The sequence below is a fragment of the Acomys minous genome (genome assembly GCF_964271855.1).
Source record: "Acomys minous genome assembly, chromosome: 13".
NCBI lineage: Eukaryota > Metazoa > Chordata > Mammalia > Rodentia > Muridae > Acomys > Acomys minous.
This window is the reverse complement of record NC_140495.1, coordinates 96,894,463-96,914,911: the sequence shown is the minus strand read 5'-3', so window position 1 is coordinate 96,914,911 and position 20,449 is coordinate 96,894,463. Positions and strand designations below refer to the sequence as shown.

Sequence of the window (20,449 nt, the reverse complement as noted above, 5' to 3'; positions counted from 1 at the left end):
AGGACTTTGCTGGAAAGAAAGGGGGAAGGCGCCTACCTTTGTTTTGGCATTAACTTTTGCAGAATGCTGCAGCAGAAAATTGACTATTTTGATGTTTCCATAGTGACAGCCCACATGGAGTGGCGTGTAGCCCATCTGTAATTACATTTTATAAAAAAAGAAACATTGTAAGTACACTTTTAGTAACAGCTATCCTAAGAGGAAGTAAAAGTATTATTTAACCTTCCTTTTGAACTGGAAAATAGACTTTTAAAAAAATTCTTCCCCATAAAAATAAATTGCCCTTTTCAGAGTTAGTCTTAACATATCTGGTCGAACATAAAAATAAGTATTTAAATTTCCCCTCTTATACCAGCTCTTTACTCCTGTGATAGCTGCTCGGGACAGGAAGGAAAGATGGATTCTATAACTGGTTGGTGAGGTCAGAGAGTGTTGTATAGACAAACTGGGTTAGTGTTGACTGAACACTCTATCCTATAACAAAATGGCTAAGTGACAAGCTTTCGGGGGCAGGGAGGAGGGCAAGGGTTGGAGGGAGGGGTGGTGGAGAGGCACATTCCTTTAATCCCAGGACCCCAGAGACAGAAGTAGACAAACCTCTATGAGTTCCGTGTCAGCAAGGTTTGCACAGTGACACGTCAGGAAAAACCAAAACCAAAATCCAGCCCACCATAGATCAGTAGAAGCACAGAAACAGTCAGGATAAGGGCACAGGGTGAGTTCCTGCTGTCTAAGTATGAACTCGATCCTTGGCCCTAGTTAAAGAAAATCTACCCACTTCTTCACCAGAGCATGGCAGCTTCAAAGCCAGTGACTGACCCAGAGCAACCAATCCTTTCTTAGACTGATACCCCATGACTCTCAGGGACTGTCCACTCATTCTCATTTTTCTTCCCCCATCTATTATTTTTCTCTGAAAAAAAAAAATATATATATATATATGGCTCAGTCAATAAAATGGCTGCTTTATAAATGGGAGGGCTTGAGTTTAAACCCGGAATATGTGTCAATCACACACACACACTCACACACACACACACACGCACGCATACACCCTCACACACACATGCACGCATACACCCACAGATGAACCTGAACATACACAAACACAGACACGCAACACGCACAGAGAATACGGTAGACCCTTCTCAAGGAGGTGACGCGACTACTCCCAGGGTCTCTGTCCCTCCTCTGTTGATGACAACAAGGGGTCTACAAGGCAAAGAGTACTGAGCTAGTCCACAACATTTCTAGGCATACACTGAAAAAGATCAGCATTAACCCCTGCTTGGCACATGTCATTAGGGTGACCCCCAGCAAACTGTCACCTTTCACTTTGGAAAAGGAATGCCCAAGGGCAGAGAGGTGGCTCAGAGCAGTGGGTCTCAGCCTGTGGGTCAGGAGCCCTTTGGGATTGCATATCAGATAGTTGCATTATGGTTCTAGCAAAGTTACAGCTTTCAAGTAGCAAATAATCTTAGGGTTGGTGGGGGGGGCGGTCACCACAACATGAGAAGCTGTATTAAACGGAGGAATCCTCAATGGCAGGTTGAGAACCGCTGGCTCAAAGGTTAAGAGGAGAGCTAGCAGCTCTTCTAGAAGACCTGGGTTTGATTCCCAGGACCCACAAGGTGGCTGACAATTGCCTGTAACTCCAGTTCATGCAGAGCTGATGCCCTCTTCCAGCACCAGGCACATGCATGGTGCACAGACATACATGTAGGCAAAACACCCATGCATATAAAAAGGTAATGCCTAGACCACAGTTGACAGTGGAAGGACATTTCAACAGAAATGCTGACTGGCTTTGGTCACACTTTGTTCCACAAACCATGTGAGGCCAGTAGCACTGATTGTTATCTTGTTACGGTCACCACAATCCCTAACCTTCTGCTTAGCCCTGGAACCCTTCCTGAGTGATGGCAGATCTCCCTATGTGGTACTCAGAATGCACCGGCCCGCTTGCTGGGGCTGTTCCCCCCTATCAGTGCTGAGGAATCAGCTATGGTGCCCATGGTCCGAATGTTGCATAGTGCAGGAGGCTTGAGGGTAGCATCCAGTCAGTTCTTAGTACCATTAACTTAGCTGTCTAAAAAAACCCCTTTATTCTAATTCAGTGGTAAAGAGGTCAAAATGATACAGATATGTCACTAATATAAATATTAGAATGTTCTTCAAGTATTTAACTTGTATAACAGTGCAACATTCTCCAGAGGCTCTTGTGCTAAATGTTAGAGGCCAAATATTTAATATGCCATTTAAATGTATAGTTTCCCAGCTCCCTCTGGGTAAAATGCTAAGTTGTTATAATGGACCGACGCACTTGTGTGACTGTGGTCTCTCCCTTTGCCCCTCCTGTTTATGAACTGAAGTCAACTCTACTACTCTGTCTTCTTCTTCTCTTTTTTTTTTTTTTAAAAGATTTTATTTATTATTTATACAGTATTTTGCCCACATGTGTGCCTGCCCACCACAAGAAGGCACCAGATCTCATTATAGATGGCTGTGAGCCACCATGTGGGTGCTGGGAATTGAACTCATGACCTTTGGAAGAGCAGACAGTGCTCTTAACCTCTGAGCCATCTCTCCAGCTTACTCTGTCTTCTGAGACACTGGCCTTCCTGCTATCCCAAAGCACTTGTTAAAGATATGTGTACACGGGGGCCAGTGAGATGGTCCAGCAGGTCTGAAGGACTGAACCAAGCCTGATGACCTGAGCTCAAGTTCCGTCTCTGGAACCCATCTCATAAGGAGAGAACCGATTTCCAGAAGTTTTCTAATGTCTGCACATACGCTACAGCAGATATCCTGTACTCACACATATATTACACGCACAGTAATAAATATTTTTTTAAAAAAAGTATGCGTAGCCAAAGAGATTCACCTAGCACTCACAGAGATGGGATCTTTCATTCACAGCATTCTCAGACAAAATGCCACCGTACGAAGACACGCCTAGAGACACAGAGCTTGCGAAATTTTTTTCCTAGCTAGCAGTAAGAAAGTGCTGGGTACACAGTGTCTGATATTATCGTCCTACGCACATCACGGGTGCTCAGTAAATATTTTAAATCTTTGGTAAATAAGGGACTGGAACGAAGAAAAGAAGAAAGAAAAGAGGGCTGATTGTTCTAACTTGCTGAACTGGACAGACATATTTGTGTAAGGAAAGTGACAGAAGCCAGGCATGGCTACCTGTGCTTGTAATCTCAGAGCTCAGGGGCAGGGACAGGTGGACCCTGGGAACCTGCTGGCCAGCCAGCCTTGAGGATATGGCAAGCTTATGGTTTAGGGTGAGACTCCTTTAAAAAAGGGGGAGGGGGGAGCAGGGCTCAATGCTGCACACCTGTAACCCCAGCACTTGGAGAGGCAGAGGCAGGCAGCTGTGAGTTTGAGGCCAGCCTGGTCTACAAAGCAAGTTAAGAATAGCCAAGGCAGAAAAAATAATGGGGGGGGGGAAGGAAGGGCAGAGAAGATTCCTGACAATTTCCTCTGGCCGCCTCCACACATGTATACACAGGCATGCACGCCCACCACATGTAGGCATACACCACATGTGAACACCACACTCCCGCAGACACACACTCACGAAAGGCTGACAAGTTCAGGTGAAAGGCTCTGGCTAGCATCTCTGTGGTGCGTCCTTTAAGATGTCACTTAATATCACCACGCGCCTTCTGTGCAGCACAACTCAATTATAGAATGAAATCCCCACTTCCCACTTTCTCTTCCACACTTTTGTTTGTTTGTTTGTTGAGGTTTCTCTATGTAGCTGTGGCTGTCCTGAACCTCACTCTATAGACCAGGTTGGCCTCTGTCTCCCGAGGGCTGGGATTAAAGGCGTGCACCACTACGCTCTTTGCATCTCTGCCCATAAATACAGCCTCTGCCCTGTTCAAAGACTTTGCTAATTCACTAGGTGTTGAGGAGTCTTTTCATACTGCCAAAACTAGGTGTTTAATAATACTTAATATTAGACAAGAGGCTAGTTCAGTGGTGGTCTGTTTACCTAGTGAGTACTGGGTTTGATTTCCAGCACTTCCAAAATAAATAAATAAAAGAATAAGTAAAAGAATGTTACTAGATAATATGGTTCATAAAGATCCATAGAATACTGAAAAATATTTTTATAAATAGACTTTTACATTAAAATTAATTAATTAGTTAGTTAATTAATTAATTTATTGTGTGTGTGTATGGACGTGCATGTATGTATGTACCAGCCCCGTGAACTGCTCTTGCCTTAAACTTCCTCCTGATTCTCCTCAGAACTATTCATTCCTTTGAACTGGGTTTTCCTGTGCTGAAAACTCAGCATGGAAATTCACTATGTTGTGTAGGCTGCCCTTACACTTGTGGCAGTCCTCCTGCCTTATCTTACTGAGATTACAGGGATGAGGCACCATGCTCAGCTCAGTATTCTTTTCCTATAATAAACTGACACATATTAGGGAAGGTGAAACACACCTTTAATCCCAGCATTTGCAAAGGCAAGGTGGGTAAATCTCTGTGCATTTGAGGCTAGCCTGGTCTACTTGGTGATTTTCAGATGAGCCAGAGCTCTACAGGGAGACCCTGCCTCAAATGTTCAGGGAAAAGAGATATATATGCAATTGTATCTCTTATGGTACCACAGAATACCCATGCTCCTATCTGCGCCTGAACTGGCATTGTATGACGACGCTAGGCAGCATTTCACTTCTTGTTGGAAGAGGTATTTTACCAGAGGGAGAGGGAAGAAAACAGAGAGAGGAAAATGAGAATGAGAGAAATCACAGGTTAGCCACATAGACAATAAGGGATTCATGAAATAAGCAATAAATGAATGTCTTTCATTAATCACACAGAATAAACTGCAGTTGCCACTATGTTTTCTTTTTTGTTCATTTTCTTTCTTTCTTTCTTTTTAAAGTTGCTCACAAAACCTGCTGTGTTTACACACTGCCCCCAAAGCAGTTCTGGGACAGGATTGCTGGTGAAAATACAGGATACTGACACACAGCTAAAGAACAGCTTGGCCCAGGAAGGATGCGAGTGTGTGAAATGCCATGACCAGAGACTCTGGCCCTTGAGCCAAAGTGCTGTCTATGGCTGAGAGGATCAGGGCAGTTTTCTGCCTAGGCCTTGGTTGTAGCTTTCCTACTGAGGCTGGTCACTACAGGGCATTTAGGAGGGCTCCTCCTCCCTTGCTCAATGAGAGAGGAGACGTACCTTTGTCTGCGCATCCACGTGGGCCCCTTGGTTGACGAGGACTTCAGCCACATTCACTCTGTCTTCTTGAGCAGCCAGATGGAGTGGTGTGAGGCCGCTCTGCAAGAGATGTCAAGAGCATGGCTGTCAGTCACAGCAAGGGGTGAGCACACGCGCGAGGCTGTGTTTGAGATCTGGCTTGTGAGCCAGGCTTGTGGAGCACATGCCTTTAATGCCAGCGAATGCTAGGAAAGTAGTTTTGACTCATTAAAAAAAAAATCTACAGAGTAAGGGCATGAGCAGCTCTATGTGAGCCTATGTCAGCCCTGCTGACCACAGGCTTCATGAAAATATTCCAGGTGTACCCGAGAAGTAGCGGGGATGTTCACCACAGACTCAGTATTGCTCAGGACTGTGACATTTGATCTATCTGGGCCCCCTTCCTTTCTCATTTGCTTCTTTGTAGTGATATTTTTAAAGCAAGGAGAAGTGACCATACTGTCTTCCCCCACCGTATGTGGGTGATCACTGCTAAACATCCGCGACTATAAAAACAAAACCACACTGGACTTTTAATATGTTATCAGTGGCATTAACATCAGCACAAAGTCAATGATAATTAATGTATTACATACATAGTGTATAGTGTTACATGATGGTAATATAACTTTATTTTTATTTATTTATTTATCTTTTGGTTTTTTGAGACAGGGTTTCTCTGTGTAACAGACCTGGAATCACTTTTGTAGACCAGGCTGGCCTTGCGAAATCACAGCAATCTGCTTGCCTCTGCCTCCCAAGTGCTGGGATTAAAGGCGTGCACTACCACGCCCGGCATAACTCCTTGATCTATTAGTGTATGAATCAGTTCTTTCCACCCGCCTTGCAGGTTTTGGGGATCGAACTCGGGTCATCAGGCTTGTCAGCAAACATCTTAACCTGCTGAGCCATCTTGCCAGCCTTGCAAATTCTATCTGAACGGAACGTCTTGACCAACTTCTAGGCTTTTCTGAGGATTTAATCTCTGTGGTATGTCTTGCAGAAGAACAAGAAGAAAGTTACCTTATTGCTTAGGTTCACATTCGCGTTTCTACTGAGGAGCAGCGACACCATGTCCACATGCCCTTCCTGAGCTGCGAGATGGACGGAAGCAATCCCTTGCCGGGTAACCGCATTCGCATCAGCACCATACTCCAGCAGAGACGTCGCTATGTCCATCTGGTTCTTCTTGGCAGCAATGTGCAGTGGTGTATAACCATTCTGTCAAAACCAATCACTTGGTCATGTCTAGTGCCGAGAAAAAAAATGTGTACGGTGCATTTTCAAACAGTACCCATCCCTTTCTAGTGAATTTCCAACTATGTCAAAAAAAAAAAAAAACAAAAAAACAAAACCCACAATGAAGTAAAGAAATGCTGCTAAACCAAATAGTATCATTAGTGCAGTTTTATAGGGAAAAACTGCAATTTAAAATGACAGAGTTGCCACACTATTGGTTTCCAAAAAGGCCCCCTATGATAGTAGGTGCTCAATAAATATCACTGCATTCAACTGGCGCTAGAGAAATAAGCCATATGTTATCAAGGGGGCATGCTCAGAGTCATTCAAAATTCCATTCTTCAAATCAGTTTAGTGTCTATCTGCTGTGGTTTGAAAGGTGTTGCCCAGTCGTCATGTGCTGGAACCTCTGCCCCGAATGTGATGGTGTTGGAAAGTGTGGAACCTGTAAAAGATGGTGAGCATGTAGGAGGGCTTACCCTCCAAGGATGCCCTCAAAGCTGAGATGGAGTGGGCTGTGGGGGGAGAGAGTGGGCTGTGGGGGGAGAGAGTGGGCTGTGGGGGGAGAGTGTGGGCTGTGGGGGGAGAGAGAGGGCTGTGGGGGGAGAGTGTGGGCTGTGGGGGGAGAGAGTGGGCTGTGGGGGGAGAGTGTGGGCTGTGGGGGGAGAGTGTGGGCTGTGGGGGGAGAGTGTGGGCTGTGGGGGGAGAGAGAGGGCTGTGGGGGGAGAGTGTGGGCTGTGGGGGGAGAGTGTGGGCTGTGGGGGGAGAGTGTGGGCTGTGGGGGGAGAGTGTGGGCTGTGGGGGGAGAGTGTGGGCTGTGGGGGGAGAGTGTGGGCTGTGGGGGGAGAGTGTGGGCTGTGGGGGGAGTGGGCTGTGGGGGGAGAGAGAGGGCTGTGGGGGGAGAGTGTGGGCTGTGGGGGGAGAGTATGGGCTGTGGAGGGAGTGGGCTGTGGGGGGAGAGTGTGGGCTGTGGGGGGAGAGTGTGGGCTGTGGGGGGAGAGAGTGGGCTGTGGGGGGAGAGTGTGGGCTGTGGGGGGAGAGTGTGGGCTGTGGGGGGAGAGTGTGGGCTGTGGAGGGAGTGGGCTGTGGGGGGAGAGAGTGGGCTGTGGGGGGAGAGTGTGGGCTGTGGGGGGAGAGTGTGGGCTGTGGGGGGAGAGAGAGGGCTGTGGGGGGAGAGTGTGGGCTGTGGGGGAAGAGTGTGGGCTGTGGGGGGAGAGTGTGGGCTGTGGGGGGAGAGTGTGGGCTGTGGGGGGAGTGGGCTGTGGGGGGAGAGAGAGGGCTGTGGGGGGAGAGTGTGGGCTGTGGGGGGAGAGTGTGGGCTGTGGAGGGAGTGGGCTGTGGGGGGAGAGTGTGGGCTGTGGGGGGAGAGTGTGGGCTGTGGGGGGAGAGTGTGGGCTGTGGAGGGAGTGGGCTGTGGGGGGAGAGTGTGGGCTGTGGGGGGAGAGAGTGGGCTGTGGGGGGAGAGTGTGGGCTGTGGGGGGAGAGTGTGGGCTGTGGGGGGAGAGTGTGGGCTGTGGGGGGAGAGTGTGGGCTGTGGAGGGAGTGGGCTGTGGGGGGAGAGAGTGGGCTGTGGGGGGAGAGTGTGGGCTGTGGGGGGAGAGAGAGGGCTGTGGGGGGAGAGTGTGGGCTGTGGGGGGAGAGAGAGGGCTGTGGGGGGAGAGTGTGGGCTGTGGGGGGAGAGAGAGGGCTGTGGGGGGAGAGTGTGGGCTGTGGGGGGAGAGTGTGGGCTGTGGGGGGAGAGTGTGGGCTGTGGAGGGAGTGGGCTGTGGGGGGAGAGAGTGGGCTGTGGGGGGAGAGAGTGGGCTGTGGGGGGAGAGAGTGGGCTGTGGGGGGAGAGAGAGGGCTGTGGGGGGAGAGAGAGGGCTGTGGGGGGAGAGAGAGGGCTGTGGGGGGAGAGAGAGGGCTGTGGGGGGAGAGAGAGGGCTGTGGGGGGAGAGAGTGGGCTGTGGGGGGAGGGAGTGGGCTGTGGGGGGAGAGAGTGGGCTGTGGGGGGAGAGAGAGGGCTGTGGGGGGAGAGTGTGGGCTGTGGGGGGAGAGAGTGGGCTGTGGGGGGAGAGAGAGGGCTGTGGAGAGAGTGGGCTGGGGGGGGAGAGAGTGGGCTGTGGGGGGAGAGAGTGGGCTGTGGAGGAAATAGCCTGGAGAAAGAATAAGTTTCTGAGAAGATGAGTTAATTTCCCTACCACTTTCTCTTCTTTGCCCTCCCACTTTCTGCTATGGGATGATACAGTGACAAGACCCTTGCAGGATATGATCTCCTCAGTCTTGGCCTTCCCAGTCTCTAGAACAGTGAGAAAGCCTGTATCTTATCAGTGTGATGTCAGAGCTGCCCCGGAAGAATGGAGACACTATGTTCTGCCTGCAAGTTAGTCTTTAATCTTGAAGGGAGTTGTTTCTCAATGATTCATGTCTGTCTGTCTGTCTGCATTTGATAGCCAGGCCCATCACCCTGTAAGTGTCCAGACAGATTACTTTTTTGTGTTTCCCTGGCTTGCCTCACTCTACCAAGAATGCTTTCCCACAGCCTGCCTATAAAGACTGCATGTAGCAGTTGAAATTTCAACTCAAGGGCCGCACCCTAAGGGAAGTCGGGCCCTTTTCACCTTTCATTTCCAACACCCAGCAACCATTTTGCCTCTATCTCTAGTACTGGACTTTAGTGATGCTCTTATTTACATATTTATCTGTTCTTACTGTGTTGGAAGCTACACAGGGTAACAGGTGCCTGTAGATTACAGGACGAAGGAATGTTCTAACCCTCTCAGGACACTCGGCCACCTTTTCCTCAGTCTCTGATGCCCAACTGTGGACAAAGTTCCCTGATAAGTAGTTGGGCCTTGGGAGCCTTGAGTATATGACCTGAGAAAAGCGCTTTCTGGAACTTGCCATCCATGAGAAACTCAAGATTGCTGCACTGTAATATGACTTGACCATAGCACGCAAGTGGAAGGTGCAAAGTGGAAATGTCACCTCTAGACTCCTCAGACTGGCTAAGCCAGGCCAGAAGGAAGTTTCATATTCCTATTTTTAGGCTTGACCTATGCCGTGTGGAAACACCAGATTACCCCGAGTAGCAGTTGGCCCTCTGGCCAAATGCTCAGACACACCCTTCAGAGCCGCTTGACTATCTGAGGTCACAGTCTAAGACATGAGGGCAGGAGACAGCTCCCCACCATCTGACTCCCCGTAAAAGGGAAAATTCACAAAGCAGCTCTGACAGAGGACACAGGATTAGTCAACAAGCCTAACGCCCACAGTATGGGCAGTTAAAGACACTGAGAAGTCCTTATCTGGTATTTTCTGTGTTTTTACTTTTACAAGGGGGGGCAGAACACTCAGCTGAGCCTGGGTGTGGTGCTGCATACTTGTAATTCCAGCATTTGGGAAGCTGGGGCCTCCTGGGCTACCTGGTGAGACTCTATCTCAAAAACAAACAAACAAACATCAATAAAAGAGGAAAGAAAGGACCAGGAAGTAGTCACTTCTCAGCATCAAGCACTGCAGAACGGTTTGCTATCCTTTCAGATGAGACAGTCTTGCTGTCTTCTAACACATCCCACAAATTCTAGGCCTTACGAAACGATTATCAGCTAGGTATGGTGGCGCAAACCTTTTATCCCAGCTCTTGGCAGAGGCAGATGGATCCCTGTGAGTTTGAGGCCAGCCTGGTCTACAAAATGTGTCTAGGACAGCCAAGGCTACACATAGAGAAACCCTATCTCGAAAAACCAAACCAAACCAAACCAAACCAAACCCAAAACAGTTAGCAAAAGAGCTCTAGCATCTCTGCAATGTGTGTAAGGTGTAAACAATATACTGCGGGGTGTCTCTGGAGACAGATCCGGTAAAAAACGGATCTTAGCATCCCATTATCATTTAGTGTATGTACTTTTAGCAACCCAGTCACAGAAAGTCATGCATCATGCTCCTAGGTACTGGCGATTTTGAAAAAGGGCAAAAAGGAAGGATGCGCATAGAGGGGACAGCTGTGGCGCTAATGGCGCCTTCTGAAACTCTGTCTACTGGAATTCAGAAATTGAAATTCTGGGAGTAAAAGCTGTAGACTTTTGTATTCTTTTTATTGAAAGACTCTTGTGCCCGCTGAAAACTACATTTCCCAGCATGTCTTGCACCTAAAGAGTGGCCAATGAGTTATCAAGAGCAGAAGTGGGTGGAGCTTCTGGGGAGCTCCTGAGGACGCCTTGCTACTTTAAAGACCCAGAACTAAGCTTTGTGTTTGCTGCCTGGGCGACTGGAGAAAGCTCAGCTGCTCAAACCACACTACGGAGGATTGTCTCCCTAGCAGATAAAGCCAGGCTCTAACCGAGATAACTGGTGCACGGAGTCCCTGGCTAGCGCCACTGATCTGAAGATGGTATTACGGGATGTCAGGACATAAACACAGGCCTCGGCAATGTGAGGTGATATCGAAGACTGATGTCCCATTAGAAAAATTGGTGCTTAATTGACTGTGGCCTCAGGCTAATGGGACATGGCAGAGTTAGTACTAACCAGTCTGCTCTTCAACTCTTGCTCAATACTTCGTAAATTTGGAAGCATTCACCCTAAATTGTATTTGATAGATGCAAAGCTGGATATTAACTACCTGTTACTTTACTTTATTGAAATGTAATCCCAGCACTCAGGGAGGCAAAGGCAGGAGAATCTCTGTGAGTTCAAAGCCAGCCTGATCTACAAAGCTAGCCCAGGACAGTCAAGGCTACACAGAGAAACCCTGTCTTGAAAAACAAAAACAAAAACAAACAAACAAAAAACAAAAAGAAAGAAAGAAGAAAAGAAAGAAACAGAAATAAGGGCACTGGCCTTATATTCCACTACGTGCCCAAGGGCAGAGAAACCTTTAGCATTTCATGACACTGCCTCCTTCTCCTGAGCGCATGTGTGCCTGAGAGTGGATCCAGGGCTGTGTGTATGCTAGGCAAGCACTCTACCACTGAGCCACACCCTGAGTCTCTGACCTGCTTATTTATGAACATAAACAAACAAACAAAAAAATGGATGTTTTTCACATATATCCCTCGGTAACTACTGCTCTTTCTAGCCCGGCTGGCGCTAGTTTGCCAGTATTATTACCCCCATGCGAGAACACCTAGAGCGGTATGCTCACTCCCTACCAAGTCTTTGGGGGAGCTTAGACACACAGGCCCCCCCAAGCACAAAGACATCGTCTTAGTTACTTGTCTCCTGCTGTCATGAGACACCATGGCCAAGGCCACTTATAAAAGAAAGCATTTAACTGGGGGCTCTACTATAGTTTCTGAGGGTTAGAGAACAGGGTCATCGCTGGGTGGCAGCAGAAGTGGGGGCGGGGGATAGTATCAGGCAGGCCAGCAAGGTTAACACTGGAGCAGAAACTAAGAGCTTCCATCTTGTCAGCAAGTTGGAGGCAGGCAAAGGGGGGGGGGGTTTGGGGAGGCACAGAGACACAGAGACACAGAGAAACACAGAGACAACAGAGACAGAGAGAGACACACAGAGAGACAAAGACACACATACATACAGAGAGGAGAGAGAGAGAGAGAGGAGAGAGAGAGAGAGAGAGAGAGAGAGAGAGAGAGAGAAACAGACAGACAGACAGACAGACACATGGACAGACAGTGGAGAGACTGGCCTTGTGTGGGCTTTGAAACCCCAAAGTGTACCTCTAGTGACACACTTCCTCTAACGAAGCCACACCTCCCGAACCGTCCCGAACAATTCTACCTATTAGGAACCAGACATTCGAATATATGAGCCTATGGAGCCATTCTTATTCAGTCCACTACAGATATTAACATACAATGAAGTAAAAATGGATGGACATTAATTCCACTAACACTTAGTCTAATATACACAACAACCTTCCCTACTGCAAGGGTGGTGGTCAGTCACACACTTCACACACTCGGCTTAACTCTGTGTCCATTAACCCAGCCCTCCACTCCTTTCCACCCCTAACCACTTCTCTACTCGTCTCTGAAGATGATGATGATGATGATGCCATCATTCTAAGTGAGTAGCGCAGGCTCTTCTGTGATTGGCTGATTACAGTCAGCGTACAGCCTTAAGCGGCTTCCATGAAGGTGTGGGCAGGGATCTCCTTAAAGTGCAGATGTGACAGACTCAGAGAGGCTGTTATCACACATTCTCTCTCTCTCTCACTTGCTCCATCTACCCAGGGGGCTTGAGGGAGCAGAGGAGAGGAAAGTGATCAACAGAAAGGGTGACAGAGTCGTGGGTAAGTGACTGTGGCCAGAGTTCTTATATACATGTATAGAAACATCATAGTTGTTAAAAACACAGGCCTGTACCTTTAGGCCAGACTCCATAGCCTGAATCAGGCTACACCTCTTGGCAACCTCTCTGGGACAGAGAGCTAAGAAAGGGTTTGTGTTGTGGACCAACTGCAGCCTGACATTAATCTGTGGCCCTACCTGGTGCCTGGCCATATACCTCTCTGTTCCTTGCCATACACCCTGCGCTGAACTCAATCACATGGCTTATAACTTCTTGCTATCCCTAAAGGGTTATACAAAGCCAGGTATTTTCTTTGTTCTGGGGGTTGATCTGGAGACTTCTCATGGTCATTTGCTGGGGAAACGGATCTGAAGAAGCGCCATCTTCCCTCTCATTGCTCCCCCTGCACCCCAGCCCTACCCCCATCATTCTCAGTCTTAAAGAAGCTTCTCGCTGGCTTTTAAAGGGACCCTCTCCTTCCCTTCAAGTCTCCATCATGCTTTGCTCTCCATTTACTGCCCTGTGTCCACCCACCTTGGGGCCCAATCACTCTTGTTCTCTAATAAACTTCATTGAAAGGAATGTGGAATCCTGGTCAGCAAAGGCAGGCGGATCTCTGTGAGTTCAAGTCCAGCCTGGTCTACAGAGTGAGTTCCAGGCCAGCTAGGGCTACATAGTGAGACACTGTCTCAAAACAAAAACAAAAACAAAACAAAACAAAACAAAACAAAAAAACCCTCCAAAACAACAACATACCTAAAAAAACAAAAATAACTCAGATGTCCTTTCCTTTTCAAGGCTGAACAACCTCGCATGCAAGCATCACTTTCTTTACTTGTGTGTACATTGGTGTATACTGGACTGCCTCACTCTTTGGGCTCTTAGACTAATGGTTCTACGTCTTCATTTTTTTTTTCTTCTAAATTTGTTTGTTTGTTTTTTGGAACAGGGTCCAAGAATGGAGTCAGTGTTCAGTGTTGTGTCACAGCCACCTGCCCAGCAACCAGACACGTGCCCGGGCAACTCTATGAATGCATCTTTAAGGATTCTGCATTGTGGCATGCCATGCCAGAATACCGGGGCAACACAAGAGCTGAATACACTAAATTTGTGTGTTTTCTTCTCAGAAATTTAAGATGTCTAGTGGTCAAAAAACTTCCTAATAACAAGAGTAACATAACAGTCCCCTTAGTAAAAACCCACATATAAAACTCTGTAGGCTGTTCCGTGGAGCACACAAAAGCACATGCAGGCAGTGTTTTCCTGTCCAGGAAAATGCAGTATGTGGCTTTCTAAATTTTGAGAAGTCAGGACTTCTGTGTGAGTGTGTGCGTGCTATTTGAGTATACACACACATAGGTCAGAGGCTGACGTTGGGTGTCTTCCTCAGTTGCTTTTCCACCCCCTCTTTTGGGACAGGGACTCTCATCAAATCTGTAGCTTGATGACTGGACCAGCCTGGCGGCCAGCAGTGCCCACCGAGCCTTCTATCTCTGCCTCCGCAGCTCTGGACTGCGCATGTGTGCCTCCAAGCCTAGCTTTTTGCATGGGTGCTGGGGGATGTGGACTCAGCTACTTAAGCTCATATAGCAAACTCTTTACCAAACACAGATGTCTTCTGGGTTTCACAAGTCAGAGCTTCTTACTCCCTTAGGCTCTGTATGTGTTTTCAATCTGCCTGAAAAGTATTCCAGCTCCCTTCCCTCCCCATGTTCCAGGATGCCCTGGGATATCCCAAGGGAAACCAACTGACAAGGATGTATTTATCGAGCATCTACCACAGGAGGTGACGAAACAGCGGAAGGCATACACCTTCCTGGCGATTCTGTCCGTCATTTTTATAAGCCGTGGCTAAACCATGAGGACGCTACAGAGTTGCACTCCTATAGAGACAGGCGGATGATGCACATTCAGTTCTTACAGTGTGAGTTACAAGTACCTTCGCAGCTGCGTGGGGTGAGGCTCCCTGGTCCAAAAGCAGAAGGGCCACTTTCTGATTATCGTAATGCGCTGCTACATGCAGTGGAGTTAGCCCGCTCTGAAAACACGTGCAGAGACAACAACCAGGGTCAAAAGTGTCTTTAGGAGGACATTCTTAGATGTAGGAAACAGGATTAGACTGGACATAGCGGATAGGTTCCATTGTACGCGAAACCAGCGTTCACCTGATTCCAAGTATTCAGTGTGGCTTAGTTACCATCAGAGTGGCTGGGTGTGCGGGTGGAGGGTGGGGGTATTAGCAAGTGTTGGTTCGTTATTGTGGAAGTGGTCTGCTACGGGGTGGTGGCTGATGACATCATACCTTCCCAGCGGCATCGGGAGATGCGCTCTTCTGCAGCAGGAGATTGGCTACTTCAAGCTTCCCATATTTTGCAGCCACATGGAGAGGAGTGAATCCCTTCTAAGGAGAGAAATGGAAAGGAAAAAAAAAAAAAAAACCAAAAACCATCACGAATGGAAGTGACACACGGTAGGGCTTCTCAGGCCTGATGGCTTGTTCTAATGATGGAGATGAGTTACATGTGTGTGCACCACCGGTATTTATGTGTGCGTGCATGTGTTTGAATGTGCATGTATATGTTTGTGTGTGTATGTGTCGGTGAGTGCATGTGGATGTGTGGGTGAACATGCTTGTGTGTGTGTGTGTGTGTGTGTGTGTGTGTGTGTGTGTGTGTGTGTGTGTAAGGCCCCAGGTAGCACATAACAATGGAAGACTTCTCTAGTCTATTGGAACAAGCAGGCTATATTTACCATGTGGGTCTAATCTGCAGCCTGCAAAGCCATAGGTGTCTCAAGACAGCTGTGTTTGTGGCCTAACTCAGTTGTAGTCCACAGGGTTGTGTAACCTCCTAAAGACCAGGAGAATATTTGCCCCCCTGCTGGCCAAACCACTCGGGCCACTTATTTGGGTGCTAATCAGATATCTCCCCAGGATGACACTGATAAGCTCGATTTGGAAATTATTCCAGGGCCATTGGGGGTATCCTACTGTAGGAAAGATGGCCCAAATGGACCCCACATGTAGGCCCCTGCTGGTGTGCTTGGGAAACCCCATTGTAAGTCTGGACCCTCTGTGGGCTCACATCAGCAGAGGCCATGTCCCTTTGCCTTTAGCCTGCTTCCTCACACATGCCCGCAATGCCTTCATGCATGCTCCTGCCTCTGGGAGCAGGTAGAAGTCCTTTCATCTTTGCTCCCTGGGGTAAACTGAGTAACGACACATGCAAGAGTTAGATGTTTAAAGTTCCTGAATGTTCTCCCATGATTTCAGAGCCTGCAAGGATCTAGGTATCCACAGGTCAGTCAACACCCAGCATTAAAGAGGGTCCCAAGCTTTTATAAGAGATTGGAGCATGGCCAACATAGCCTATCTCATAAAACTACTGCTAACTAGAGCCAGTGGGCACTTGGGATGGAGGAGGGTGAGGGGTACCGTGTGGCCCCCATCACTTATTTTTGTTTCACATTCTAAATTATATCCAGGAACTTGTGACTTGACTCTCCTAAAGACTTAAGGAATCATGGGAGATGAGGTTTGGGGTAGTCAGTATTTATTCAGGTGTTTTTTAAAAGTATGTATAATATTTTAAAAATAAATTATATACTAGACTTTCTTATCCATAGCCAGAAAAGAGACTACAACGTCCAGTATTCTCCTCTCAGGATGTGCCATAGGCAAACTTATTTTGCTATTACTCTTGTTATGTCCATGGAGTTCTAGTAAAAAAAATTAGATAAACAAACAAACCAACCAATTTTGCATTCTGTGTGTACATTACAGCCATGAGAGAATATTACTTGAAGATACAGGAGATGAATCAACCAAATGGCAAGTTAATCAACGATAACAAAGGAAATCAGCAGGCGTATTTCAAACTGCCATTTAGAGTCTCCCAAGAAATTTGCCGCCCCCCCCCCAAAATCTCTGATTCTGGATGTCATTAAGATGTCCTTAGAAGATGACATATTGAGAAACTTAGGACCAAAAGAAAATTCCTCAAGTACACATCGATAACTTCCCTGCTGAGCAAGGCTTTGCTGGCCAAGGTTATGACTAGCCTGGGGAGCCACAGTAGATCGAGAACCACAGCCTCTTAACCCATCACTGTGTGGGAGACTGTAAGAAGGCTGGGCTTTGGGAGCCAAGCCCTCATACCTTTGTTGTTATGGATAAAGATGCTCCGTGATCCAGAAGGAACGCGGCTACATCCTCGTGCCCCTCCCGGGCCGAAAGGTGAAGCGGGGTGTACCCAGAAGTTGTTGCTGCATTAGGAGATGCTCCTTGCTGCAACAGTTGTTGCACTATATCGGCCTTTCCCAGTCGGGCTGAAATGTGGAGTGGGGTCTGGTCATCCTAAATGCAAGGCAGAAACACAAGGCTTGTGAGCTCCCAAGGCAATGGTGCCACGTGAAAAATGGAGGGGACGTTAGCGGACCTGCGCCTGAGGTATGGGAAACTCTACTTCAATGCTAAAAAGGAGCCTCATTTCTGTTTTTCTACAAGGTTTGGAACTGTGAGGGCAGAAGACCTTAAAGACCCTTGGATTGACCTTTTTGTGTACGAAAGGTATGAAAGGCAGCTCTGTCTGTACCTTAGCTCTTTACCACCTGCCACAGAGCATTAGTCTTAATCCTACAGTGAATCTTGGGGGGCGGGGTGTGAAGTAGGAGTGGATGAGAATAAATCTGAGTGGACTGCGCATGCCTGGGAGTTATATTTACTTCTCCAAGCCATCCCAACACGACTGTATTGCTTTGTTCGTGCCACCTTTTCTCACAGCCAAAAGCTAAGGGGGACAGAACAGGGCCACGCAGGGGTTCGTCAAGCTGTGCATCCAGGCAGCAAGGGCTGCATTTGCCTATAATAAAGAGCTAACTTATTACAGTTTCTCCCAAAGGCATGAGGCATGCACTGAGTCCTATCCCTGAGGGAGCTTTGAGACAAGTGGGAGGGCCAACCTTTCCTAATCTGACCAGATAGGTGCCCCCAAAATGTCCCATGTCATTTCTCTAAGTGAAATACCCACTAAAATGCATTGGTTTCTTTAAAGCGCCTCTGGTAGGAGAGGCAGAGAGAAGGGTAGAACAGAATACCAGTACTGCTTTGTGTGAAGGTAGAGAGATCAAGGCCAGAGAGGCCACACATCCAGTGGGAAACATAGGAGGAATGTGATGGATTGGCCATGAAGTGTCCCTAACAGACTCATGTGTTTGAGCACTTAGTCCTTGGTGGGTGGTACTGCCTGGGAAGGTTGTGGAACCTTTAGGAACTAGAGCCTCACCAAGGGGAAGTGGGTCACTGGGGTTATGCCCTGAGTTTTGATAGCCCAGCCCTGCTTCCTCCTCATTCTCCGCTTCCAAACTCAGGTGCAAGACCAGCTGACCTCCGGCTGCCATGTTGTGTCTTTTCCACCAATAAGGGATAATGCCCTTGAGCCATAAGTCAGAATAAACTATCACTCCCTTAAACTGCTTTTTTTCAGGTATTTGGGTGCATCAAGGAGAAAAGTAACCAACATAAGCCATAAGAAGGGCCACCAAGATGCCATGACAAGCAGGGGGCAATCCAAAGGTTCACACCCCTCTGTCATGGCTGCCTCAACCCCAGACCTTCACTGCTATTTGTTTTCTCAGGCTCTATTTGAAGTATCCCACCTTTATTAACTCAGACATTTTTACAGAAGCCATTACTGTATATTTTGCTTACAAGCTCTTTGACTGTGAGTCACATCCCCCATATGAGGTAGCTAACTCAACAAGAGGCCACAGACCCATAGTAATTAACCCAAAAGTTAATTTAAAACTGCAGGCATATGAGGGCTTTCTATTGGTGCTTGCTAGTGTCTACTTGAGTGCTTCATTGTATCTTTGATTCTGAATATGAAACATGAACACTTTGCTCAAGCAACATCAACAAACTCTGCTTAAATAGCCCAGCTCAGATTTGGCGCTATTGCACGGTATGAACCACAGTGTTTTTCACTGCACACACAATGTTTCCTGCCCTTACAGAAACATCAGAGCTTAATCACTGAAAGCCAGGATGTTTAATGTTTTCCTATTGACATCCCTAAGCATGCAAGTATCATATGATTGCATCTATGGATGGAGCTGTGGCAGAAGTGTTGGTTTGAAAGTTATTGTTTGAGCTGCTGACTTGAGATTCACAATCACTAACTGACTTTTGGCTCAATTAGGACAGGATTTCTAATAATTTTTGAAATGTCCCTCAGCATTTTATAGCATGTATTTAGGCAAAGCAGTGGCCTCAGCATTGGCAATTATGAAACCAAACTATGGGTGGGCTCTGAAAAGCTTTGAAGGTGCTCTGCAACCTAGAGTACCAACTGTTCAGCCAAGATTTAATTCTTTATGAACAACAACAACAACAAAACAAAAAACCAAGCATATCCACCATTAGTTTGCAGATTTGCTTTCATATTTAATGAACTCTAAGACAAACGAATGCTTTGTCACAGAGTTGACTCAAGGTATATTTATGAGCTATCATTACTAAAAACTGAATTTGTGTTGTGGCCTGCTTTCTATACTTATATATCTGGGATGACAAGTAGCAACATTTAAAAAGTTCTGTTCTAGAAAAGGAAATTCAGCACGGAGACATCAATTAACTTGCCCAGTGTAACTCAGCTACTTCAATGGGGGATCAAGATTCAACTTCAGGCCTCAGCCATCAGACCTCCTTCGTGAAATTCAATGTATAAACGTCATCTTCAGTATCAACTAACTATGCTGCTTGTTTGTAATCAACACTCATGAATCTAAGGGCTCTGACTAACAGTAAATAGGATACTGCCTCTCTGGTTATTCCATGTTACTAAGGTAGAGGCATAGATATGGTCTTCTAGACCAAAGTCTGCAAGCTACACTTCAAGATCCATACAGCGACCATTGAAGGGAAACCCAAAAGAGTTAAGAAATCGCTCAGCTGGGTGTGGTAGCTCAGCCTCGAATGCTTGGACTTCTGGGATGAGACAATCCATCCCTTCATCTGAGTCTGGGGCATTATGGTTTCATATTTTATAGAAAGGAGATAGGAAGAAAAAAACCCCACACCCTTTTTCCTTTTGAGGTTGTGCTAGGTGGCAGACATAGAAGTCAACCCCAGATGCGGACTCATGTTTATAGGCTGTGATTCTTCTACAAACTTCCTCCCTAAGATCATCTCAGTATGAAGAACTCTGGAGCTGCCTAGATCTGGTTCCTAACCTGTTAGGGCTTCGCAACATGCCCAGGGCAATTCCTTATTCTCCGTAGCTGAAGGCTAGGGTGGCTGAGTATTTTTATATGATTCTTGGGAGGAGACCTTCATCACCAGAACATCTTATTAGTGAAACCTTGTGTCTTTGAGAGATAGTAAGCATTCACCTAAAGGTTTGCTGAACCGCAGGCTTCAGCCTTAATTTCCCTTTTAAGGTCCCATGTCGTCTTGCCCTTACCTTAGCTTTTGCTTCTACCTGAGCGCCGTCTTGTACCAGATACCGCACCACTTCTGCTTGGCCTGACCGAGCCGCCATATGCAATGCTGTTTCCCCTCGCTGGGGACCATAAGGGAAAGTCAATTAATGGCAATTCTCAAAACAATCATCATGCTTTGTTGACATGAGGTTATAGTGACTGTTTTTAAACAACCAAAAAAAAAAAAAAATGCCCTGAGCACTTCCTTGATGTAAAGATAGAAAAATGAACACATGAAAACATTCCCAGAAACCTGATCCAGGGTGGC

At 47.2% G+C, this 20,449-nt stretch overlaps 1 protein-coding gene across 15 annotated transcripts in view; it reads right to left on the bottom strand.

The window, feature by feature from the left end:
* The window catches only part of ANK3 (ankyrin 3), a 590,040-nt gene that overhangs the window by 121,420 nt on the left and 448,171 nt on the right, over positions 1–20,449 (bottom strand). For all 15 annotated transcript variants that reach the window (XM_084753955.1, XM_084753969.1, XM_084753972.1 and 12 more), the window contains 7 exons: positions 20,163–20,261; positions 16,859–17,056; positions 15,005–15,103; positions 14,642–14,740; positions 6,253–6,450; positions 5,212–5,310; positions 37–135 (listed from right to left, as the gene is read on the bottom strand). In XM_084753955.1, the coding sequence (XP_084610081.1) occupies positions 37–135; positions 5,212–5,310; positions 6,253–6,450; positions 14,642–14,740; positions 15,005–15,103; positions 16,859–17,056; positions 20,163–20,261 (891 nt within the window). The remainder of the gene's footprint in view (positions 1–36; positions 136–5,211; positions 5,311–6,252; positions 6,451–14,641; positions 14,741–15,004; positions 15,104–16,858; positions 17,057–20,162; positions 20,262–20,449) is intronic.